The sequence below is a fragment of the Rattus norvegicus genome, chromosome 1 (genome assembly GCF_021556685.1).
Source record: "Rattus norvegicus strain SHRSP/BbbUtx chromosome 1, alternate assembly SHRSP_T2T, whole genome shotgun sequence".
Taxonomy (NCBI): Eukaryota; Metazoa; Chordata; class Mammalia; order Rodentia; family Muridae; genus Rattus; species Rattus norvegicus.
The window spans coordinates 198,593,621-198,610,443 of NC_141534.1; the positions used below are offsets into that span (position 1 = coordinate 198,593,621).

Here is a 16,823-nt window from a genome sequence, read left to right on the forward strand (position 1 = left end):
CATATGCTATCATCAGGATATGTTCCTGACTGAGAATCCAGAGGAAGATTTTTGACCGACTTCCAGAAAGGGCCAAACTAAGGCTGGCAATTGTCTAGGGGGAACATTCAGAACATGACCAGCCAGGGCAGCAAGATGGGCTCCTTTAGACACAGAACCTTCTTTGGGAAGGCCTTGGAAGTCTCAGTTGCCCTTTCCCAATCCCCATAGCGTCTATATAACATCTCCAAGAACAGCAATTGTCGGAGTCCCTCACTTTACATCCACTTCAGCCTGTCACTCTGAGAACTCAGAGTTCTCAAAGGGGCCCCAGAAAGGTACAGCCAGGATCCAGCTCCTACTGTCAGGATGCTAAACCTGTTCCTTCCTGGTATCACACAGCTGCTGTCTGTTTCCTCTCACAACCAGCACAGATTTCGGTATGAGACTTAGGGACACCACTCCATGTAGAAGCATGGTGCCTGGTGACTGCTCAGTCATGTGTATTCTTACATTGGGAGAGCAGGCTGGAGGCCTAGAGGGATGACTTCTGTTAGATGGACTCCATTACACACTTGACCTTGATGAAGATGAAGTGGATGCAGAAACACCCCTTTTATGTGTGAATGTGTGTCTATGTGTGTGTTAAGTGCATGTATGTCTTTTTTTTTTGTATTTGTGCACGCGTGTTACCATTTGGATTGCTAGTTTAACAATTGAGAGGTAATATTTTTGTAGCATGCCGTGTGCACTAGTCTCAGGAAACGTAGTATGAGAGTCACAATCAAACACCACCTGAGAATGACACTTAGAAGTAACATGGCCCTGCAAACATCCACACTGTGCATGAGTTGGTCTGAATTCTGGCATAATCTCTTGAAATCACCTCTTTGTTTAGTCATAGCCACTTTCTAATGACTGTTTTAGCGATTGCAAATGTGTATAATGAGAGGTTGTGTTTGAAATACAGAAATATCCAAATGACTTTTGGATTCAAATATTCTCTGGGTATTTCTGACTTCTGTATACATTGGGGCTGTTGGTGAACTGCATAGTTTTTTTAAAGGATGGAATAGAGGCAGAGATGACAGAGAGTGAGGACAGAGGATGCTCATGGTGACATTTTAGTGTCAAGTTGAAGAAAGATCAGTGTCAGATCTCACAGGAGAATCACAGCATTTTTAGTGACAAAAGGTCTTTAGCATGGGAGTTTGCAGCCCCTGCCTCTGGATTCCTCAAGGGTGGATCAACACACAATGAATTCTTCCTTTCTCATTCTGCAGATGTGTCCTATAGAACTGAACTGCCCACAGACGGTAAGTTGTGTTATGTTGTGTCCTGTGGCTTTATTGTCCCCAAAACCACAGGCTCACTTCTGATCAGAAGATGTAGAGAAGGCAGAGCCCATAGGGCCCTAAACTCGCAGGGAAATTTCTTAATAATACTTCAAGCCTACATGGGAATATACACCATGTGTTATGTCCTTGAGTTGTGGATGTTGGGCAGGATCAGGCAGAAGCTGCATCTTCAAGAGTCACAAAGGAGGTCTTGTTTCTAGTGTTTCTACTGACCATTCTCAGCGTCCTGAGGTCCCCATGTTTCACAGAATACCTTGGCCAGCCCAGCACAGAGTCTGTGCCTTTAGTGCCTGGAGCTTAGCCAATGCCCTTGTCATTTCCCTTTGTTGCCAAATAAAGGAGCTATGGATGTCAGTACTCCCCATCCTAGACCTAGACTCAGACCCTGTTCCATCTCTGATCCTCCAGTGAGAGGTGTTGGTGGCACATCAGTATTGTTTAGACTCTGGCAGCCTGGGCTTTTGAGGAAAGTCTCTTTCTTCTTTTGCACATGGGAGTTTTTGATCCCAGGATATGAGCAAATCAAACTCCATATCACTGTCTCTGGCCAGCCCAGAGTTTTTTGGGAATAGACTTGGCCCGTAAGTCATATCAGGCACTACTCTTCCTGAAGTAAGTGGGGCATCCAAAGGATGAAGTTGGCTTCATTGTAACTCAGCCATATTTTGTCCCAAGATCCCACCCTGTTTTATTTGTAACAATTATACAGGGCAAATCAACTTTCTCCTCTGTGTTGATTACCTTCCAGAACACTCTTTGGTAGCAGACACTCTTGTTAGGTCTGGTAGGTACTATGGTGCAGCTGCAGGATCAGATTGCAGGGGAGAGAGGACTGGACAAGCCTTTGACACAGACCTGTGAGAGACTTTTGTAGAGCTGTTAGCGTCAGGACCCACTATGTGGGGAGAACTCAACTCCTTCCATATCCAGAGTCCTTGTGAAGGTTTCTCAGATAGAAGCTGGTCACATGGCACTAGTGGTATCTCCAGAAATCTCCACTCCAGGCCAAGTTTTCTCCAAGATCCTGGGTTCTTATAAGTACTATTAACATATATGTTGAAATTTGTGTCTTTTTCAAAGGGGACAGATTAGAATAATTTCCAATATGGTAAAAAACAATGAACCAGGTATTTTCTCTGTCTGTCTCTGTCTCTTCCTGTCTATCTCTCTTGCAAACACAGACACACACACACACACACACATAATCACACAAACACACATACAGACACACACACAAACACACACACATAAACACACAAACACACACGTACACCCACACATACACACACAGACACACAAACATACACATACATACACACACATACACACACAGACACACACACACACACACACACACACACACACACACGGAGTATTCTAGTACGCAGGAGCCTGAGATAGGAGGATGCTGAGTTTCAGTTTAGACTAGGGTATATACAAAGAGATATTGAATTAAAAACATTCTCATAGAAAACCAAAGTAAATTGGTATTCCTGACCTGTGCTACTGAATATTATATTATCAGACATGAAATTAGATAAGAACAACTAATGACATATTTAAGCATGAGAAACCTCATTTTTAAATTAGTTCCCTAGAGCTCTGCACATTATCAAAAAAATAGCCTTTTAAATTTGGCAAACCAAAGACTACATAGTTTTCTTACAGAATTCATTCATATAGCATTACCCAAAACAGACCCTGAATAACATCCTATCATCAGATTGACTGTACTTGCATGTCTTGGCTTTTCTTAAGGAAGACTTAAGTTTAATTCCCCATTTTCTCCTTCATGTGTATATGGACATGCAGATGTGACCTCTAGAGTTCCTGATTCCACACCATTAGTTAACAAAACCTTGTATAAAGCTCTGTCTGTAGGTCATACTGTCAGGTGTGTGCATGGCATTGAGTTCCTTGAAACAGTTAAGGGGATAGGGTGTTCAGTGTCTGTTGTGAAGACTTAGAGAAGTTGGGGATCAGAGAGGTTGTGTGACACAATGGGACTGATGACGTCTTATGAGACGCCATTCTGGTTCACGTCAAATGGGTGTCCTTTCAGAAAGCTTAGTCCTAGTGCCAATCCCGTGCAGACCTTTGCCTTGTTTAATCATGTTGGGTTCTTGAGCCTGGACTTCAGTGACAAGTTTACATCAACAGCCTTAGAGACCAGCAGTGACAAAGTTTGGTGACATTCAGTGTGGTACCATTGCAGACAGAGAGTAGTTTATAGAAGCTGTCCCCTGACCCAGTTCTCTGTGGAACAGTAGATTCTGCAGGTTTATAGCTTTATATTGGACCTGAAACGATTCTAATATAAACTCTGAATCTTGTGTGTGAGCAGCTGTTGAGAGCCTTTGCCAGGGATCCATGAAGTTGTCTTGAGGCAGGAAGCTCATCATTCTGCCCCTCTGGTCTGTCAGAGAGACAGCCTGCTCTACCTTCTCCTTTACTGCTGGCAGATATGGGTCAGCGTGGAGATGAGTGTGTGCATGTACAGTGTGCATGGGAGGAGTCAGGATGGCTCTGCATCTTCTCTCTCACTGAAAGGCCTGGCTCTCTTCAGTGCATGGAACTCCAAGGCCTTAGGCACAAGATGGAGGAGGTATCTTGTCACGGTCCAGTGCAGATTCAATTCATGCTAACACAGCTTTCAGAAACCTAGACATCCTGGTGACAAACTGGATCATCATGTCTAGAACAAAATAGTGGACATTGGAGTGAGGGTCCACAGGCCAAGTGAGAGGGTAAAGGTCTTTAGAGGACAGTATGTCCAAGGTGCAGCAGCAGGAGCTCACATCCCATATACTTTAAGGTTCAGGAGTGAGCTGCCCACACAGTACACAAGCTCCACCATCCACATAGGACACACTCATGATTAACCACCTTGTCTTTCCAGCAACAGATTCTGGTTTGGCTGTGAGGCTGGTGAATGGAGGAGACAGGTGTCAGGGTCGTGTGGAGATCCTTTACCAGGGTTCCTGGGGCACTGTGTGTGACGACAGCTGGGACATCAATGACGCCAACGTGGTGTGCAGGCAGCTGGGCTGTGGCTGGGCCTTGTCTGCCCCAGGAAGTGCCCAGTTTGGACAGGGCTCTGGGTCCATTGTTCTGGATGACGTGGCCTGTACAGGACATGAGGCCTATCTGTGGAGCTGCTCCCACCGAGGCTGGCTCTCTCATAACTGTGGACATCAGGAGGATGCTGGAGTCATCTGTTCATGTAAGACCCCGTGATCATTAAATCTGCCTCACAGCAAAGTAGTGGAGTCACTATGAATGCTATCAGAACTTCATTCTGGCTCTATTCATTTTGTCCTTGTAAGGGTTGATGAATATCAAGGACAATGCCCTTCTTGTCAGGGTCCTGCAGAATGCTCTTAGTTATCTAGTGATGCTAGAGTTTATGTGAGTCAGGCAACCCAAGGAAATGCAATGTCAAGTCCCAGATGTGAGAAAGTACAGGGTGAGCAGACAAGTGCTCTTGTCAGGAGTACCCCAGCCTTGGTTTGGAGAATTGGAATCCTGTTTCTATGTTGAATTTGAATATGCAGAGGGCAGAGCAGTAAAGCCTACGGGCCGAGAAAATTAACTTTTCCTTTACCCCACTTTCCCCATAATCCTCTCAGAAAGTGTCTTCTGGGGAGGCTTCAGTAACTCCTTCACTCCCTCAGGCTCTACTGATTTCTGGGTCTCACAGATTCTTGTTCAATAGCTCAATGGTGATAACATACTCTGAATGTTACTCATGGATGCTGGGATGTGAACATGGCAGAGAGGCCATTTGTGGTATGTTCATGAGATAAATGTAGAAGAAACACTTGACTGTGGATATAGCAGGGAGGCTTGCTAGAGTCCTACAGAATCCTTTAACCATGAGGGTGGCTCTTTGACTCTTCAACAGCTCAAGACTGAGTGGGCTTTTGGCTGACTCTCCACACAGTAGTGAGGAACCCTGGTTTCCTGGCATGTCCACAGTTGGTTATGAATGTACAGTGATTAGTGAGCTGCAGGAAACCGGGCCCCACCCTGGGCATTCGGTACACAGCAGAAGGTCATGAATACCTGTACTATTCATGGTCTGCCTTGGCAAGACCACTCTGAGCATCAGCCTCAGCTCCACTTCTACAAATGCTGAGTCTGTCTTTCCTGACAGTCCATGTGAACTCGGTGCTTTCTAACTGTCCTCCTATTTCTCACAGATGTCTATGCCACAGCAAGCTAAGGTCACTGTCAGATGTTTGGAGTCCCCCTGTTCTCTTTATTGCAGGGTCATGATTTTTCTCTGGTACTAGGGCACCATGAAAAGACACACACTATTCAACCCCTCTGAGTTTGCTCTTTGCATGTACAAGGCTGATAGTACATGTCTAGACGTTGTTGAAGGAAGATACCACTGGGCATTATAGAAACCGTGTTGAATGCTACTGAAGATGGAGGGCCTAAGGCTTCTCTTTGGCATTTAGCCTAAGTCAGGTGGCTGTCCCCTCACAGTCCCATATTGTCTCATGGTACCCGTTTTGTATCATCCCCCACACCAGAACAGCTGAATATTTCAGTTCATAATGTTCTTTGCTGATTTCTACATTGCTTATCTTACTGATTCTGATTGATATATGCATACACATACACATACAAACACACACACATACACACACACATACACACACACACCCCAATATACACACTCACATATAGTTTATGCTGCTGACCTTCTCCTGCTAGTTCTTCACCCTCATTTCCCAATGCTGGGACTACCACTGTGCCCTGTTGCCTTGCATACATTGTGGTTTCATTTCTTCTCCTTATTACACAGGGGACTGTAGTTCACTCAGTCTACCATAATGTACTTGCTACATTCCACATCCAACCGTGCCCTGTGTAGTTTGTGAAGTAGCCCACGGGTACAGAGGGCTGACGGGAATATCTAAGACTGTCTTCTTTTTTTGACCAGAGGAAAAGAAACCTAGGTATTTGAGTTTTGTCTTTGTGGGGACCACATAGCAGAGGAGTAAAAGCTATCACCACAGTAAGGATTTCTGCCAGGTTTCTTGTGGGTGAAACACAGTCTGATTTGCTTTCATTCCTTTCACAGATTCTCAAACAAGCAGTCCCACACCCGGTAAGTACTTTGAAAACAGAGGCAGTATCTGGGTGTAATTTCCCCTATGTCATGATTGACACAGACACACCACATGCTAATGAATGGCACTAGCTGAAATATCTTACATGACGTGTACTGCACCCCAAGTCCAGATACTTGTACCTCTCCTTACAGAAAAATATCATTTTAATAAAGACCTTGGGCAGTGCACATGGCCAAAAGTAAAACCCCGATCCCACCCACAAGTTCCCTGGAGGAATGACTGTACAGTGCAGTTGAAGTTAATTATTCCCCTCTATGAGACTATTTTTTTCACAGTGGATCCAATTCTCACCTCATCCTTGTCAGAAGCTTGGAGTCCCCCTGTTCTCTTTATTGCAGGGTCATGGTTTTTCTCTGGCACTACGGCACCATGAGAAGACACACACTATTCATCACCTCTGAGTTTTCACCCATTTTGTTACCTGTGTTCTTAGGTTTGCTCTTTGCATAGGCTGATAGGACATGTCTAGTAGTTGTTGAAGGAACACACCACTGGGCATGATAGAACCCTGCTGAATGCTACTGAATATGGAGGGTGTGAGGCTTTGCTATTGTATTGACCCCAAGTCAAGTGACTGTCACCTTAGAGTACCATATTGTTTCATGGTGGTAACCTTTGTGTATCTTCTCCCACACCAGAACAGCTGAATCTTTCACTTTCTAACGTAGTTTCCTGTTTTCTACATTGCTTATCTTACTGATTCTTACTGATATATGTGCATACACATACACATACATATAAGGACACACACATACATACACACAGAAACACACACACACACACACACACACACACACACACACACACACACCTTGTCCTACTAATTCTTCAGACTCATTTCCCAATGCTGAGACTACCACTGTGCCCTGGTGCCCAGCATACATCCCAGTTTCTTTTTTTCTCCTTATTATACAGGGGACTGCAGTTCACTCAGTCTATCATAATGTACTTGCTACATTCCACATTCCAACAGCGCCCCCTCTAGCTACAGTCTTGTCCCTGCACTTACCCTGGTCTCCTGGAGCAGGTTTTCTTTGTCCTGTCCTTCACCTGCCTCCACATTGTTTGTTCTAAATTCTCTTCTTACATATCAGGGACACTGTCCCCTGTAGAAATCCCTCCCTAACTTACACTTGTTAAGGCATACATCCACACGCATCGCACGTGCACACACACACACACACACACACACACACACACACACACAAACACACACAGATACACAGACCCTCAGACATAAACACAGATAAACCACACACATACATAGTTACTTGCATGGACAGAGACACAAACACATATAGAGATACTTACATGGACACAGAAACACACATATATTGTCACATGCAAATATTCAGGTTAAAGAGAGAAACAACATAAACACACATTGTTATGCACAAAACATCCACACCCACATAGACACAGAGGCACACACAATCTCAGAAGAGCACACAGAGACAGATGGAGACACTGACACACAGGCACACACATACACTCTATGTCATTGTGTGTCCACACATAATCTCCCATCACATCTCCATTAGCACTTGTCCCTGGCATAAACTGTCTGTGATGGCTTCAGGACCTAAATATACTGGGTCCTCTGTACACATGTACAAAGCTGGGACAGAGAGTACACACTACTCACTTAGTTCCCAGCTTTGTACCTGTGCCAAGAGCCTAACAGGTTGCCTGACTCAGAGGAATGTATTGCATCTCACAGGACAGAGGAAGGGACTGTGAGCAGTCCACACTCATGACTCCTGAGAGACCTGAGCAGCCCTGCTGATTCCATAATTCATGGATATACATAAACTCATATGCAAACACACATGACAAACCATCGACAACATTAAACACATCCTCGTCATTCCTGAGTAGTTTTATCTCAGTCTCCAAAGAAAATTGGTTCCAAGAACTTCTTTGCTTCGACCCAAAGCCTCTGGCAATCAGGTCTTTTATCAACCAGTGTGTGACCCACAGACACCCTGCTGTGTCCTTCCAGTCATCCCAGATAGAGTCCCTTACAGAATATCAACATTGTGTGACTCAATGCTGTACCACATTGCTCATGTGAGAACGACAATTGCAAAAGATTTTCATGCTCAATAATACAGAAGTGTTTTTTTGGTTTTTGTTTTTTTTTTTTCCGTATTTTTGATCTGTTGCCTGTGTAGTTTGTGAAGTAGCCCATGGGTACAGAGGGCTGACGGGAATATCTAAGACTGTCTTCTTTTGTTGACCAGTGGAAAAGAAACCTAGGTATTTGAGTTTTGTCTTTGTGGGGACCACATAGCAGAGGAGTAAAAGCTATCACCACAGTAAGGATTTCTGCCAGGTTTCTTGTGGGTGAAACACAGTCTGATTTGCTTTTATTCCTTTCACAGATTCTCAAACAAGCAGTCCCACACCCGGTAAGTACTTTGAAAACAGAGGCAGTATCTGGGTGCATTTCCCCTATGTCATGATTGACACAGACACACCACATGCTAATGAATGGCACTAGGCTGAAATATAGTGTCCCCTCTAGACTGTGATGACAATAGAAACTCCTGCCATCTGTAGCATAAAGGGCCCTGTGGTAAGACAAGCACAGCCTTTCCTTTTGTGTTGCTCCTGTCTCAAATTTCAGTTCATGTTAGAATCAAATAGAATATCTGAAATCTAGGAATCAGTCCTGCTACCAGAATTTCTGACTAGGAGACATGAATTGGGCTCAGGGATCTGTGGTTGGCAGGAGATATGTAAGGATAACGTGCCCTCTTCACGCTTGGGCCAACCTCAGCTTGTCCCAAAACTAATCAGAATTTAACCTCACAAGGCTATAGGACCATTTGTTTGCTATTGGTTTGCTCATTTACTTTGAGTTTTTTTCTGAAGACCCACGTAGCCCATGCTAACCATAGACTTTGGCAATGCTAACCCTGAGCTCCTGATCTTCTTGCCTGTAGTTTCCAGATTCTAGGATTCCAAGATTTTGCCACCATGTCCAGCTCTTGTTTGTCACATCTTACATGACGTGTACTGCACCCCAAGTCCAGATACTTGTACCTCTCCTTACAGAAAAAAATCATTTTAATAAAGACCTTGGGCAGTGCACATGGCCAAAAGTAAAACCCCAATCCCACCCACAAGTTCCCTGGAGGAATGGCTGTACAGTGCAGTTGAGGTTAATTATTCCCCTCTATGAGACTATTTTTTTCACAGTGGATCCAATTCTCACCTCAGCCTTGTCTTTATTAAGGTTGGTGGAACCCCGGGGGCACAAATAACGGTAAGGCCTTCTCCTTCGCTCTTCTGTGTTTTGGGCTACTGATGGAATGGGGATTGAATCTGCCTCTTGTCGCTGTGATGACATACTGGTTACTGGTGAACTTGCACAGCCTTTTTTTTTTTTTTTTTTTTTTTGGATGGAATAGATGCAGAGATGGAGAGTGAGGACAAAGGATGCTCATGGTGACATTTTAGGGTCAAATTAAAGAAAGATCAGTGTCAGATCTCACAGGAGAATCACAGCATTTCTAGTGATGAAAGGCCTTTAGCATGGGAGGTTGTAGCTCCTGCCTCTGGATTCCTCAATTTTGGATCAATACCCAATGGATTCTTCCTTTCTCATTCTGCAGATGTGTCCTATGGACCCGAACAGACCACAGACGGTAAGTTGTGTTATGTTATGTCCCTGTGGCCTCATTTTCCCCAGAACCCACAGGTTCACTTCTGAAGGGGGAAGGCAGAGTCCATGGGGTCCTAAGTGCCCAGGGAAATTTCTCAATAAAACTTTAAGCCTACATGGGAATATACACCATGGGTTATGACCTTGAGTTGTGAATGTTGGGGAGAATCAGATAGAGGATGTATTCAATGGCCACCAAGGAGGTCTTGTTTCTAGGGGTTCTGCTGACCATTCTCAGTGCGCTGAGGTCCCCTCGTTTCACTTCATACCTTGGCCAGTCTAGTAGCAGGCCTCTGCATTCAGTGCCTGGAGAAAAAGGCAAGACCCTGCTTACCTCATTCCATTTTCATTTCCCTTTGTCTGAGGCCAAATAAACCATCATGGATGTCAGTACTCCCCATCCTAGAGCATCACAGATCCTGTCCCATCTCTCTGAGTTCCTCCAGTGAGAGGTGTTGGTGGCACATCAGTATTGTTGAGACTGTGGCAGTCTGGGCTTTAGAGGAAAATTTCTTCCTTCTTTTCTCCATGGGGCTTTTTGATCCTAGGCCTCCAACAAATCAATCTCCATGTCATTGCTTCTGGCCAGCCCAGAGTTTTAGGCAATACAAATGTCCCATAGGTCATATCAGGCATTACTCTTCCTCAGGCAAGTGGAGGCATCTCAAGGATGAAGTTGACTTCATTGTAACCTAGGTATATTCCTTCTCAAGATTCCCCCTGTTTTATTTGTAACAATTATACAGGGCAAATCAACTTTCTCCTCTGTGTTGATTACCTTCCAGAACACTCTTTGGTAGCAGACACTCTTGTTAGATCTGGTAGGTACTATGATGCAACTGCAGGATCAGATTGCAGGGGAGAGAGGACTGGACAAGCCTTTGACACAGACCTGTGAGAGAGGACTTTTGTAGAGCTGTTAGCGTCAGGACCCACTATGTGGGGAGAGCTCAACTCCTTCCATATCCTGATCCTTGTGAAGGTTTCTCAGATAGAAGCTGGTCACATGGCACTAGTGGTATCTCCAGAAATCTCCACTCCAGGCCTCAATATCAGGTCAAGTTTCCTCCAAGATCAAGGGCCCTTTTAAGTAATATTATCCTGTCTGTTTCAAGTTTGTGTTTTTTCTAATGGGGACATATTAGAACAACAATAATAAATATAGTAAAAAACAAAGAGCTAGATAGTCTCTCTTTCTCTTTGTGACTCTCTTTGTGTCTCTGTCTTTCCTTTCTGTCTCTTTAAGTCTGTCTCTGTCTCTGTCTTTCTGTTTTTTATCTGTGTCTATGTCTCTCTTTGTCTCTCTGTCTCAGTCTCTCTATCTGTCTCTGTCTGTCTGTCTCTGTCTGTCTCTGTCTCTGTCTCTGTCTGTCTCTCTCTCTCTCTCTCTCTCTCTCTCTCTCTCTCTCACACACACACACACACACACACACACACACACACACACACACACACACAGAGCCAGATATTATTCTAGCATTCAGGAGGCTGAGTTAAAGAGGATTTTGAGTTTCAGTTTAGGCTAGGGTACATACAGAGATATATTGATTTAAAAAATCCACGTAGAAAAACAAGGTAAACGCATTCCAAACCTCTGCTTCTGAATATTATATTGGGCTTATCAGACAGTGCAATTAGCTAAGAACAATTAATGACATATTTAAGCATGAGAAACCTCATTTTTGTATTAGTTCCCTAGAGTTCAGCACAAGTCAAATGTAGGAAAGTAATAGCTATCTGTCTTTGCTCTCTGAAGACTACATAGATTTCTTACTGTGTCAATTCATATATCATTACCCAATACATACCCTGAATCAAACCTTATCAGCAGATACGTCTGTACTTGCATGTATTGGTTTTCTCAATGGAGACTTTGTATGCATTTTTCTCCCCCATCTGTATATGGACATGCAGATCCGACTACTCAAGTTCCTGATTTCACACCAATAGGTAACAAAAAATGTATAAATCTTACTGTGTAAGTCATAATGCCAGTTTTATGCATGGCATTTACTTCCTTGGGCTACTTAAGAGTATAGGGTGGTGGGTATGTGTTGTGAAGACTTAGAGAAGTTGGGGATGCCTCCTGATCCAGATGTCTTTCCTCCACTGGGAACCCTGTTACTGCCCATTTCTTTCTGTGAGTGGAGGAGTCAGTCAGCATGGGAGTGGGTTTCAAAATCCATGGTCTCTAAATTTAGTGTTATGTCAGAAGAGACTCTGGGGTTAGAAGGATCAAGATAAGACAACCTTCCAGACAGGCTATGTGACATAATGAGACTGATGACCTCTTATGAGATGCTATTCTGATTCACATCAGATTGATAACCAGCGAGAAAGCTTAGACCTAGTGCAAACCGTGTGAAGACCTTTGTCTTGTTTAATCATGTTGAATTGAACATTGACTTCAATGAAAACTTCACACCAGTAGTCTTGGTGACCAGCAGTGACAAAGTTTGTTGACCTCTAGTGCAGTGTCATTGCAGACAGAGATTGAGCTCATGGAAGCCTTTACCTGACCTAGGTCAGTGGGCACAGCAGCTTCTGCAGGTTTATAATTTTAGAGGGCCTGAAAGCAGTTCTGATGTAAACTCTGAACCTTGTGTGTGAGCAGCTGTTGAGCGCCTTTGCCAGGGACACATGAAGTTCTCTTGAGGCAGGAAGGTCATCATTCTGCCCCTTTGGTCTGTCACAGAGACAGCCTGCTCTACCTTCTCCTTTACTGCTGGCAGATGTGGGATAGTGTGGAAATGAGTGTGCGCATGTGCAGTGTGCATGGGAGGAGTCAGGATGGCTCTGCATCTTCTCTCTCACTGAAACACCTGGCTCTCTTCAGTGCATGGCACTCCAAGGCCTTAGGCACAAGATGGAGGAGGTATCTTGTTACGGTCCAGTGCAGATTCAATTCATGCTAACACAGCTTTCAGAAACCTAGACATCCTGGTGACAAACTGGATCATCATGTCTAGAACAAAATAGTGGACATTGGAGTGAGGGTCCACAGGCCAAGTGAGAGGGTAAAGGTCTTTAGAGGACAGTATGTCCAAGGTGCAGTAGCAGGAGCTCACATCCCATATACTTTAAGGTTCAGGCGTGAGCTGCCCACACAGTGCACAAGCTCCACCATCCACATAGGACACACTCATGATTAACCATCTTGTCTTTCCAGCAACAGATTCTGGTTTGGCTGTGAGGCTGGTGAATGGAGGAGACAGGTGTCAGGGTCGTGTGGAGATCCTTTACCAGGGTTCCTGGGGTACCGTGTGTGACGACAGCTGGGACACCAAGGATGCCAACGTGGTGTGCAGGCAGCTGGGCTGTGGCTGGGCCTTGTCTGCCCCAGGAAGTGCCCACTTTGGACAAGGCTCTGGATCCATTGTTCTGGATGACGTGGCCTGTACAGGACATGAGGCCTATCTGTGGAGCTGCTCCCACCGAGGCTGGCTCTCTCATAACTGTGGCCACCATGAGGATGCTGGAGTCATCTGTTCAGGTATAAGCCAAATGCCATCAGATATTGTTCTCCACAGTGGGCTTTTATAGGTCACTCAATTTTTTTCTCAGTACTGTATTCGGGCTTCATCAATATTGGGACTCTTTGTGCATTTTTGCTTTTTCTCACTTAGAGAACTGTCCAAAATTCACACAGCTGTCTTGGAACTCTAGAGTTTCCTCGGTGCAGAGCTAGGCCCCATCGTGAAGAAATCCTGGTGTCTTTACATGTTCCCTCTTGTAAGCTGTCCCACAGTATTTGAAAGTTCTTAGGTTTCAAGATTTAGTATCTAGCAACTCCTGTGCAAAAAAACTATAATCTATTATTTTAGCTGAGGAACATTCATTTGACTCTGCTTCCCGTGGTCCCAGACATCATTCTCCGAGATGGAGCCTTTAGAGGACACGTGTGTTGTAGCTCTCCACTTTCTTTTGTTTCATAGTCATTTGTCATTAGCCACAGTCATTTTAGGTTAGCTCAGTAACTACCCTAAAGTCAATGACTCATTGACAAACGCAGGCAGAAGTCTGGATGCTGGAGTAGGGTATAGGCATCACAGGGTGGTAACATATTTTGTGTTCATGAATCAGCTGTGAAGAATCCATTTTGCAACAGTGAAGCAAGGAGGACCACATGCTTTCAACAATATCCTCTTAACATGATGGTAGTCAGTGGGTCTTCAACAGCTCATCACTGAGACTAATTTTGGCTGATTACCTCCATAGTTACGCAAAGAAGTTTGTAACCTGTTCCATCAGTGTTCATTACTTTTGTACTGCAGATAATGACTTATGAACACTGAGGTCCAGGCTTTGGCTGTAGGGTGCAGGATGGATTTCTGTGAATGTATCTAGGTTTCTGGGTACACTGGTTATATGCAGAACATCAGCTCTTTGTGTAAAAACACCAACTCTGCACCCCTGTTAGTCTAAGATGGGTTCTCTGTTCTGTGTCTAACCTACTTTCTTTCTCATAGATGCCCAAACCCAGAGCACAACCTGGCCAGGTGAGTTTCAGCATCTTTACATGAAAGATCTCTTTTCTTGGGAATCCCATTTTGGGGACACATATTCTTCTTTGGCCACTTTAGTACTCAGGAGGCACGTTCTTATCTCCAACCCAAGTTTGCATCAAATATTTGGGTAGAGTAGTGGTTTAGACACTGGTAACTGGAATAAAAGGCCACCCATCCAAGGGATTTTGGCCCTTTTATATTCAAGATCTGTCTGCAAATTGATGTGGACATTCTTTGGCCTTCTGAAACCATCAGCATTATCCAAGTCACTCTCCTCTATTTCTGCAAAACTTTCTGTGCTCCATGGTCACCTCCCCACCAACTTGTATGTGCTGCATGGTCACCTGACCACCAACCCATATTTGTGGAATTGTCGCCTCCCCATGCTATGTGAGATGAATGGAGAGGAATGTTTTGTGATTCTAGTTGCCAGAAAAGTCAGTTCTTCTATGTTCTACACTCTGCTGCCTTTGGCCCTTTGTCTCTTTCTCCACTCTTTATCTAAGTCTGGGCCATGGCGTCACATGTACCTGTCCCATACTTGGATCCCCAAGTGGCCAGACAGAGCTTTTTAGAGAAAAGAATGTCCCACTTAGAGAGAGGTGGCAGAGCATTCTGATGTCCCTTGAGCTTTGTTTTGGGATGAGAATCTGAGTTGGCCCCATGTGCATGAGTCATAAGTGTAGCTCTTGAATGGATTCTGAATTGTGTGGACACCTTTGTGTGTTCGTTTGTCCCCTAATATTACTCTTTGTTGTTATTTTCAGATATGTGGCCTACTACCACTCCAGAAACTACAACAGGTAATGTGTCTTCTTACCATGGTTTGACTCCTTGTACATCTCAGGTTGAAACCTTGACTGGCTATTAAGAGATGAAGCGAAGGAGTTGCCTGCCGTGCTTCTGATCCTTTGCGTTTAGTTAAAGAAAAAGACCTTTCACGAGCTGTTGATAGGTTGTTGTAGCGATCCCTATTCTGCTCAGAGTCACAGCCAACAGCTACAGAGTAGCTGGGATTCCTTCATATTCTATCCGCCCCAGAGCTTTCAGCACGCTCCATAAAGGACAAAGGCAGCATCTGTTGAGCCCACATCACCTGCTTGTATCGGTAGAATCACAGACTTGTAGCACTTAATCAATTTTGCTAAACTTCGTTTTCCTGTGAAATCATTTGCTATGGTGGCCCTTTCCTATGACATTTGTCTGGAGAGCATCATCTCTTGCAAGAGTCATGTGACATGGGACAGCAGAGACTGTTCTTGCCATGTTCCTAAAGTATAGATGGCATGATTCTTTTATGAAGCAACTGTCATTCAGAACAATGCTATCATTGCCCTAGGGCCCAGGGTCACCTCATTGGCACTATCATGGACATATGCAAGCATGGTCAATACCACCATGTACCCTCGAGAAAAGACTCTGTTTCTCAGGCACAGTGCTTCTGTGTCCAACATTTCCATCTTGCTAGCCCAGGAATCTGGAGCACACTTTGATGCACAGGCCTTCCTTCTAATCTAGCTTTGTTTTCTCTCCATGTTGCTTGCCTACAACTCCTTATGATGGTAAGTTTGGGATGAGACCAAAGCATAGCTCTCAGCATTTCAACCAAGAGGTTGGAGAAAGACAGAACTTTTGTAATCTTCTTGAAGTATGTGCTGGATCACAGCTCTGAAAGATAAGGAGGAAGAATGGAATTAGAAAGACGGTTTATCTTATCTGTGTACATCCAGGTGATCTACACTGTCCACAAAAACTCATCTATTTACTCCATCCCAGAACTAATGAACAGATTTGCTCTGAGCCCTGAGAATCTAATCATGGGGTTGGACTCATGACCAGCACTATAGGTCTTCAATCTGAGCCCTTGGTGGACACTTCCTATTCCACTCAGTATCCTGTCAGCCCCAGAACCTTCAGCATCCCAGGAAGGTGGATCCTGTTGAGCCTACCTCACCTTCTGCTTGTCTCAGTGAAATATGAGACTTTGCAGCCGCTGACTCATTTTATTAAACTTTACTTTCCTGAAAAAAATGATCATTTGCTATGGAAGCTCTTTCCTAGTGTTTTGCCTAGAAACCATTGTATTTTGCAAGGCAATTGATAACAGAGACAGTTCCTGTCAGGTACCTAAGGTAACAGATGGCATGATTCTTTTACCAAA

At 44.3% G+C, this 16,823-nt stretch overlaps 1 protein-coding gene across 50 annotated transcripts in view; it reads left to right on the forward strand.

The window, feature by feature from the left end:
- Dmbt1 (deleted in malignant brain tumors 1) overlaps positions 1-16,823 on the forward strand; it is a 79,002-nt gene that overhangs the window by 33,800 nt on the left and 28,379 nt on the right. For 25 of the 50 annotated variants that reach the window (XM_087601904.1, XM_087600813.1, XM_087600893.1 and 22 more), the window contains 9 exons: positions 1,263-1,295; positions 4,237-4,560; positions 6,433-6,459; positions 8,869-8,895; positions 9,726-9,755; positions 10,105-10,137; positions 13,324-13,647; positions 14,624-14,653; positions 15,430-15,465. In XM_087601904.1, coding sequence (XP_087458030.1) covers positions 1,263-1,295; positions 4,237-4,560; positions 6,433-6,459; positions 8,869-8,895; positions 9,726-9,755; positions 10,105-10,137; positions 13,324-13,647; positions 14,624-14,653; positions 15,430-15,465 — 864 coding nt within the window. The remainder of the gene's footprint in view (positions 1-1,262; positions 1,296-4,236; positions 4,561-6,432; positions 6,460-8,868; positions 8,896-9,725; positions 9,756-10,104; positions 10,138-13,323; positions 13,648-14,623; positions 14,654-15,429; positions 15,466-16,823) is intronic. The other 25 variants (XM_087600992.1, XM_087601156.1, XM_087601197.1 and 22 more) reach the window with 5 other exon arrangements.